The 10,046-nt window shown below is 36.6% G+C and overlaps 1 protein-coding gene across 1 annotated transcript; it reads left to right on the forward strand.

Annotated features, from left to right (window-relative positions):
- The first annotated feature begins 1,859 nt into the window (after window positions 1–1,859).
- On the forward strand, window positions 1,860–9,485 carry mocos (molybdenum cofactor sulfurase). The gene is made up of 15 exons (XM_084093773.1): window positions 1,860–2,030; window positions 2,371–2,460; window positions 2,581–2,647; window positions 2,995–3,645; window positions 3,752–3,828; window positions 3,908–4,107; window positions 4,330–4,446; window positions 5,612–6,007; window positions 6,119–6,281; window positions 6,937–7,021; window positions 7,202–7,326; window positions 8,448–8,544; window positions 8,752–8,893; window positions 8,975–9,079; window positions 9,200–9,485. Exons 1-15 carry the CDS (start codon window positions 1,901–1,903, stop codon window positions 9,314–9,316), a joined length of 2,562 nt encoding a protein of 853 aa, XP_083949899.1. The 5' UTR covers window positions 1,860–1,900; the 3' UTR covers window positions 9,317–9,485.
- The last annotated feature ends 561 nt before the right edge of the window (window positions 9,486–10,046 follow it).

The raw sequence follows: 10,046 nt of genomic DNA on the forward strand, positions 1-10,046 counted from the left end.
GCTTGTCAGTAAATGGCCACTGTTATGATTGGCTGACGTCATTACATGGAACAGTATCAACGTCCACTCACTATTGCACGCGAGTAAGTGTTTTGAAAACATTATCCATATAAAACCGTAATTTACAGACAAAGCATTATGAAATCATTTACTTACGGTTTCTGATGCAGCTGCTGTCAGATCCAGTCAGTTGGCTGCTTCATCTTTCAACTAAAGTTTCTTAGCGAACTTTCCTCGTTTACAAAACAAAATGCTCCGAACATGACGCAAACTGGGACACCCTTAAATTAAACCATCCACTGTGGTTTCCAACTCTGGGAACTTTCTGAAGTCTGTACAGAGATGGATGCGTCAAAGCAAACATTCTTTCGCACTTCTATTTGTCCTGTTGTCGACAGACGCAAGTGCGTGGAGTGTGTCAGAAGCTGCTGGCGCATCTGTATCCAGTGTAGACAGCGGCAGTGATTATAATGGGTTCTATTTGCTTTAAATCCAGTGTAGGCAAATATCAGCCAATAAGCAACTGAATGCTATTGGCAGGGCCAATGCATGATGTGTGTGTGTGTGTCTTGTTCTGGAGGCAGTTATATGCAAATGTATTTGCCTGTGTGACATCACAGATCCTGCAATATCAAAACGAGCCATTTTTGGTGCTTGATTAAATAAATGCTTTGTTTATAAGGAGGAGGACGTTTTAAGCTATGAAACTTGCAGACAAAGACCTCTTATATGTCAAAAGATCAAGGCATGTCATGTCATGTCCCCTTTAACTAAAAGTAAAACCAAAACTAAAACTATTAACAAACATTATTGTTCATTTAAATAAAGCTGAAATAAAATAAAACTTAAACTAAACAAAATTAGAAATGTTGCATTAACTGAAATAAGTTGAAGTTGTACTAAAATTACAATACCTTCTATCACCACTCTATCCATAAATCCCAAAATTGCTAATAGAACTGTTGTTATATTACAACATAAAGTGAATTGAGTGTGACTGTTTATCTATTTTTATACTTAAACCCCCCTCCCCTGTAACATGTATTACTATGTCTTCTCTGGATCTTTTATTAGCTGCCGTAATTTTACCGGTCTCACAGGTCTCATTCTGAGTAGCTTATACATTATCAAAACTATTGTGACCTGAATTTAATCAAAAATAAATTTATGTTACAACAGATCACAAGATTTACCATGGTAGTAATAATAATAATAATAATAAAAACATGCAGAGACCATGGTTCGTAAAAGGGAAATGTAGTTTTTGATCCAAATTTGGTTGGTAAGATTTTTTTAAAAATGTTTTTGAAAGAAGTACAAACCAAGTAATTTTGTGAAATTTATTCCTGTGATTGTAAAGCTGAATTTTCAGCATCATTTCTCCAGTCTTCAGTGTCACATGATGAGACTTCAGAAATCATTTGAATATGCTGATTTGCTGCTCAAGAAACATTTATTATTATCAACGGTGAAAACAGTTGTGCTGCTTAATATTATTTTTGTGCAAACTGATAAATTTTGTTTCAGTATTCCTTGATGAAGTAGCCTACTAATGAAGTATTTAATATAAGTATTCATTTCTTCGACAAAAAATCTTACTGACCCCAGTGTTTTGAACTGTAGTGTATGTAAAATAATATGTTGTACAGTTAATTGTAGGTCTACTTGGTGATCGGGATTCTTTTCTTAATATCTGATGAGTTAACTTCCCTCTGCACGTGAGTCCATCAGACATGTTTCAGAAACGGCATGAGGTTCTAATGAAACTCCACTCTGTCCTGCAGAAAAGTCAACAGTCACACTGCAGCTGGACTTTGGTCTCGCCTCTCTCACATGGTGTGGTGAGTGATACTTAAATGCGCGAAAGAGGGAGCTCTTGTGTTTTCCTGACTTTACGGAAATGGAGACTCAGTCTATGCAGGACTTCCAGGATTTGTGTACCTTAGAGAGTTTTAAGAGTTTCTGGCACTATTATGGTTACGGCGTTGATCAACAAGAGCTGATAGATCGGGAATTTAAACGGATTAAAGGTAAATAATAATAATAATAATAATAATAATAATAACTGTACTTAAAACCTCCTTCCCCGTTCTGTAACATGTCAATAACGGCATGCGGTGCTGTTACCTACTCTCACTGTTTAAAAATTTACCAATGTCAGTAAGGTTTGTGTAGTAAATAACCGATATTTGGATTATAGCTACTACTAAGTTTGTTCAGCGGTTGAGAGTGTGGGCCTGTGCTGCACTGTTTACTTTCTCTTTAGTTCTTGTCTTTAGACCGTTAGAATGCAGCGCCCTCCGTTGGTCTGATTGTGAATTGAACCTAGAGGCTGAGTAGTGGACGCTGAAATGTTCTTCTCTTTTTAAGGTGTTACATACCTTGATCATGCAGGGACCACGCTATTTCCTGAATCTCAGATTAAAGAATTTTATGAGGACATATCTAGGAATGTTTATGGTGAGTTCCTTTACACTGATGAACAATCATATGCACAATGCATTGTGAATTTACAACTCCGTATTACATAACATCAAAATAATAATTTGCTGTTGATCGTAACATTCTTTTCTTTCTCAGGCAATCCTCACAGTCATAATCCCAGCAGTAGGCTAACACACGACACTGTGGAAAGTATCAGATACAGGTAAGACCTATTTTTTCCTTCAAAAAAAAAAAAAACATTAGAGTTTAACCCAAAAAGAGAGAAAGAGAAAAGTGTGTGTGTGTGTGTATATATATATATATATATATGAAATAATGTGCATATATAAAATACAATATAATTGCTAAAACTAAAATAAAAATGATAATTAAATTATAATTAAAGATACATAGAAATATTTAAAAACAAAAACTAATACAACTGACAAAAGCACATACTAAAATTTAAACTAAAATAAAAATGTAACATTTTATATATGTGTATATATATATATATATATATATATAGTATGTGTATATGTGATAGCTCTTTGTTTTGAATGCCTGCAGGATACTGGAACATTTTAATACATGTCCTGAAGAGTACTCAGTGATTTTCACTTCAGGATGTACTGCGGCACTGAAATTAGTGGCGGACACTTTCCCCTGGAAGGCCGTGTCAAAAGAAGAGCCTGGAAGTGAGTTCTGCTTCCTCACTGACAACCACACCTCTGTGGTGGGCATCCGCGGTGTGACCGCACTCCAGGGAGTTGGCACAATTCCTGTTCTACCTCACCAAGTGGAAGCAAGAGCGAAAAAAACCCAGACTCAGACAAATGGAGAGGAGGAGTGTTCTACACCTCATCTTTTCTGTTATCCTGCTCAGAGTAACTTCTCAGGCAGAAAATATCCCCTCAGCTACGTGAAAGGAATTCAGTCTCAACAGCTCTATCCAGCATGTGAGCACCGTGGTCGATGGTTTGTTCTCCTCGACGCTGCCTGTTTTATAGGCTGCTCTCCTCTGGATCTAAGCCAGTATCCTGCTGATTTTGTGCCAATATCTTTCTACAAAATGTTTGGCTTCCCGACTGGACTCGGAGCCTTGCTGGTGAGGAATGAGGCTGCTAAGGTCTTGAGAAAAAGTTACTTTGGAGGAGGGACAGCAGCAGCGTATCTTGTAGAAGAGAACTATTTTGTACCAAAGCCAAATGTAGTCAGCAGGTGAGATATTTGACCTCTAATTGTTGGCAAGCAGCATAGTTGATGATACTGTAGCTGACGATATTTGTTTAATGTGTAATTATTTTTTTTTTAATGCCTTTATTAGGTTTGAGGATGGCACAATCTCCTTCCTTGACATTATTTCTCTCCATCATGGTTTTGAAACGCTTCGGAAACTTACAGGTTCATAAGTTTATGGTTTACATGTTTAGGATTCTCATTCTGATGACCTACATTAAAAGTGGATGTTTTTGGTTTTCAGGGAATATGATGAACATTCAGCTTCACACATTTGGTTTGGCTCGCTACACCTATATTATCCTCTCGTGCCTGTGTCATAGCAATGGAAAACCTGTGGCACAGATCCACTGTGATAGCGACTTTCAGAATATTGCTGAACAGGGTGCAATTCTCAACTTTAGTCTACTGGACTGTCACGGACAAACAGTGGGGTATTCTCAGGTTAGTCAGGAATTGCCAAATGTTTTTTGGGTTGTGTTACGAGATTAACCTGTAAAAAAAGGTATTTTTTACTGTATAAACAAATACCGTGAACGGTTTCTAATTAAATCTGACTACAAATTGTGCAGATAATGAAAAAATCGAAACCATAAGAATTAGAAAAGATTGACTTTGTCTTTGCTTATTGTTTTTTGTATGTTTGCTTGTTTGTTTTTTTGCCAGGTGGACAAAATGGCCAGTCTCTTCAACATTCATATTCGTACAGGCTGTTTCTGCAACACAGGAGCCTGCCAACATTATCTGGCTATCAGCAACCAAAATGTGAAGAGTAATTTACAAGTAAGTGGACGTCTGCCAATACAAACTTTGATGTTTGCTTGGCAATTAGATCTTACAGACAGACAGACAGACGGATGGATGGATGGATGGATGGACGAATATAGATAGATATATAGATGGATGGATGGACAGATGGATGAAGATAGATAGATAGATAGATAGATAGATAGATAGATAGATAGATAGATAGATAGATAGATAGATAGATAGATAGAACCTAACAGACAGATAGACCGATGGATGGATGGATGGATGGATGGATGGACGAATATGGATGGATGGATGGATGGATGGACAGACGGATGAAGATAGATAGATAGATAGATAGATAGATAGATAGATAGATAGATAGATAGATAGATAGATGGAACCCAACAGATAGATGGATGGATGGATGGATGGACAGAAGGATAGATAGATAGATAGATAGATATATAGATACAGAAGGATAGATAGACGGATTGAAGAGGACAGACAGAGATAGATAGATGGATAGACTGAGAGATAGATAGATAGATAGATAGAACCTAACAGACAGATAGACCGATGGATGGATGGATGGATGGATGGATGGATGGATGGATAGATAGATAGATAGATAGATAGATAGATAGATAGATAGATAGATAGATAGATAGATAGATAGATAGATAGATAGATAGATAGATAGATAGATAGATAGATGGAACCCAACAGATAGATGGATGGATGGATGGATGGATGGACAGAAGGATAGATAGATAGTAGATATATAGATACAGAAGGATAGATAGACGGATTGAAGAGGACAGACAGAGATAGATAGATGGATAGACTGATAGACGGATAGATAGATAGATAGATAGATAGATAGATAGATAGATAGATAGATAGATAGATAGATAGATGGATTGAAGAGGACAGACAGAGATAGATAGATAGATAGATAGATAGATAGATAGATAGATAGATAGATAGATAGATAGATAGATAGATAGATAGATAGACAGACAGAGAGATGGACAGATATACAGATAGATATACAGATAGATAGATAGATAGATAGATAGATAGATAGATAGACAGAGAGATGGATAGATATACAGATAGATAGATGGATGGATGGATGGATGGATGATGATAATAAGATGTTTGAAGTAATTGTTAATGATTGGTTCTTTTCAAGGCCGGTCATGTCTGTGGCGACAACATTGATCTGGTTGATGGACGTCCCACAGGATCCATCCGTGTGTCTTTTGGATATATGTCCAGTTTTGAGGACTGTCAGAACTTTCTTCGGTTTGTTGTGAATTGTTTTGTGAACAAACCACTAATCCTGGACCAAAAGAGAATAACCAGGTTAAAGTCAGCCGTACCGATGGAGTCATCAGCATCTGATCACCTGTCATCAATAACTAATGGTCAACTAGGGCATGAGATTGAGCAAGTTATCACCCCTTCACCTGAGAGAATAACAACACCATCTGAAGGCACTGTGTCAAAAGAAGGAAAGAACAATGGCATTAGTCATACTCTAACCAACCTCTTTATCTACCCTGTCAAATCATGTGCATCATTTGAGGTACAGAAAGATGTTTTTTTTTTATCTTTCTATGTTGACAATGAAAAGCATGTTAATGTAATGAAATCAGTTTTCATGGCCAGTACTCAGTTGTTGTGATTGACCTAACAGGTGACAGAGTGGCCACTGGGACCACAGGGTTTGTTGTATGACCGTTTGTGGATGGTTGTGAATGAGAATGGGGTTTGTCTGAGCCAGAAACGGGAGCCAAAACTGTGTCTCATCCGACCTATCATCTGTCTGGCCTCCAACACACTGCAGCTGCAGGTCTCAGGTCAGACACTTGCATTTCCCCAGTAGTGTAATACAAAGAACATCACTACAGCTTTTAAAAAAACAATAACTGCCAGCATCTCGTGAGATAATGGGAATAAATTACACCTTTTAATTTAGTAGACAGTGCCTTTTCAAGTACTATGAAAGTGCTGTGGTACAATACCAGATGGTACCATGTTATTTATTTGTATGTGCTAAAAGGCACTATAAAACAAACAATGAAAACCATATTTTTATTTAGTTTTTATTCTGTAATGTCATGTCTGTCATTTTAAGGTCAAAGTTTAAATTATGGTCACACTTTAAATTAGATGTTTTTAACCACAATGTTGCATTGCAAAATTCTGCTATTAAGGTGGAATACGCGGATGTTATGGACAGGTTTAGTGGTATGGATAGGTTTAAGGGTGGGTTAAGGGGTAAGGGAAGAGTCAACAGTGTAATTATAGATGTAATTACAGAAATTACTTACAGCTCTGATTACATGCAAGTATTTCTTAAATATAAGTACAGTATGTACACAATATGTGCATTGTATCAAATTATTAGTTTTAATGTTACTACATACCCAAATCATTAATAATATATTCTTTAGTAATGTATTTTAATGTGTTCAATGATAAGCTAAAATAATGCATTCTCTCTTGTCTCAGGCATGGAAGCGGTCACTGTACCCTTGGAGACCAGTCTAGAGAATTCAGAGCTAAGAACGTCCCAAAGCAAAGTTTGCGGTGACAGGTATGAAGATAAAACACAAGCCCACCAAAAAATGTCATTGAGCCCTATTATTTTATATCATTACAGTATGCATTTAGCCTAAAATGTATAAACTATTTCATATTTGTATAGCTTGTAGCTTAATACTGCAGCTTATTATGAATCTTGTTGTAGCTTAATATGAATCTGTCTTTGGTGTAGGGTTCAGACAGTGGATTGTGGGGAGGAAGTTTCAGCCTGGCTTACTGAGTTTCTGGGAAAACCTTGTCGTCTTATAAGGCAGAGACCGGAATTCCTGCGTGATATGAAATTTGGACGAGGGAAATGTAAAATACAACATTTGCATTTGGATTTGTTGTTTTTTTAATGCTACAAAATCCTGAAATCCTTAATATTGTAGTTTAAATGTAATCCCTCAAAGGAATATTATCTTTATTAATATTTATGCCGGCTACACACGATTTTAGGCCTCTCATGCAGTTTGTGTATGATCAAAGACGCGATCTGAGAGAAGCGCAGATGTCGAGTCCTGCAGTGTGAAATTTTAATTTACATTAAAATACATTTAACCCTTAATATTCATAAATAAATAAATGCTCTAGAAATATACAACAAATAAAACACAAAAAGCCATTGCACAGAGGTCATTGGTGCCCAGAGTCTATTTTTGCATTAGCCCATTATTAGACACGTCTTACCCATGGGGTGGGTGTGAGTCAATATTGCACATAGTCCATGATTGCATTAAGCCCAGGTGTTACAGCTTAATCTGAGTATGTGTGTTGTATGCATGTGTGTATGTGTATATGTGTCTGTGTACATGTGTATAGGTAAACTAAGTGTTAGTGGTATTGATGAAGGTTAAACTGAGTTTGTCTGCGCTAGAAAGACTGTTTTAGAGTAATGTAATGTGTGAACCCATTGCCGATCCGCCGTGCAATGTGCACACAACAGCACAGTCGTGTAGTGTGTGAAGAACAGAGATCCGATGACTTTCGTGTAGTAAAAATTGTGTAGTGTGTTCCCAGCATTAGATTCAGTATACTGTATTATGAAAAGACAGCATTAAAGTAAACGTCATTCAATTTTAGATCTATTTCTTGCGCTTGCATCCAGAATTCAAATTTTAAATCATGGAAGTCAGAAAGCAATTTATAGTTCTATAAAAGTTCTAATTTCTTTTCATTTCTTCCCATTAGAAAGCAGAAAAAAATCGATCTTGATTGTTTCTTGCAAATCAGTTAGACTAAATAGAGAAAATTGAGACTTGCTTTTCTGATTTTTCTTCAGAGATAAGAACCTAGAAATTATGTTTCAGAAGAGACCTCAACAATGTCTCAAACTCTGCTCAGATTTAGTCATAAGTCTATGAAAAATATGATTATATATCTCTGTAGTTACTCTGTCAACAATTGTGTCACTTTTTTCCTGATGTCTCCTTATCCAGCCTGTTGTCCCACTGCTCTCTCTCTGGTGAATGAGGCACAGTTTCTGCTTATTAACAAAGCCAGTGTGTCTTTTCTACAAGAGCACATTGCCAACAGGTATAGTAAGGTCCAATTCACTTACAACAGCTACAAATGACCAGACAATTTGAGGCTACCCAAATGTTATTGTCTATTATATGGCTAATGGCTGACTTTTAAATTGCCAGTCTGTCTGTTTAAATCGTCAGCCAGTAGTGCTCTGCATATATGAAGTAAATTTCTTCATTATTTCAGGATGTTTTTGTTATCTTTGGCATGTTAAAGGCACGATAGTGAGAATGAAGGAACATGGAGCGACATGGAGCAGCTCATTCAGCGTTTCAGGGCGAATCTGGTCATCTCAGGACAGGAGCCGTTTGCAGAGGACGACTGGTCTCAGTTGACAGTAGGAGGCACCCAGTTTCAGGTTGGTAAAAATATGTAATGGACACATAATTGGCAAGAAATCAAACAGATGTTCAGGTCTCTTCTTTATGCTTTGTTTAAGGTGATGGGGAGATGTGGCCGTTGTCAGATGATTGGAGTTGATCAAAAATCAGCCACTAGGACCCAGGAACCCCTTAGGTCGCTTTCTGAATGCAGAAGTGGAAAAGTCTGTAAAAACAAAACTTCTTGTTCTTATTTTCTGCCTTTGATTGCTTTTACAAGAAATGACATGTCTAATATATGAAAATCACATTACTTCTCTTTTCTCCTCTGCTCTTGTTCTAAGGTGACTTTTGGTGTTTACTTGGCTCACCAATCAGCAAGAAACTCCACTGCGATCTCCATCTTATCCATAGGGGACCATGTTATTCCACAGATATCAGAATCTACTGAGAAACTTTAACAGTTTTTTGTCATTTTAGTTTGATTTTTAAACTGTGATAAGAACTGCATTTTAATGAAATTTTAAAGCATTTTATGTGGTGCATTTGTATTTGTATTGATATATAACTATATACTATAACGGACATTTAGCATATTTAATATAAGAAATAAATCAAATTTTTTTGTGACATGTTCAGCTGCATAAATATATAGTGATTACTATTTTGAGAAAGTACACACTTCTTTTTACAGAACATGTCCTCAATATAATTATTATGCAATCTCCCTGCAGAGGATGTTGCAATGATTGCATATTTAGAATAGGCCTGCAATGGATGTGGTCTGTCTAATTTTTTAGTGATTAATTACTTCACATTTATGGTCTAAGTAGGCACTTTCTTACTGAAGCAATTTACATGCAAATACAGTAACAACGCAATAGGTTACATGTACAGTAGGAAGTTTAAAGTTGTGAAAGCATGTTTAATCTGAGTTTAACCAGTCATATACTCTAGGAGTGAATGGCACATAGTCAAAAACAAACAAACTGGACTCATGTTGAGTTCAAAGCCTCTGATAACTAGATTTATTTACTTCTGTTGCTAAATGGTACAGGAAGGTACAGTAAGTCAGGGAGTCCATATTCTGTGATCAGTTCAGGTGCCCATCCTTAGATGACAAGAGGGACTGTATTGTACTTAAATCACGAGACATTAAAAGAGTTTTGTTTTTTATCTTAAGATGGTTGC

The sequence above is a fragment of the Abramis brama genome, assembly GCF_963993115.1.
Source record: "Abramis brama genome assembly, chromosome: 19".
Classification (NCBI taxonomy): domain Eukaryota; kingdom Metazoa; phylum Chordata; class Actinopteri; order Cypriniformes; family Leuciscidae; genus Abramis; species Abramis brama.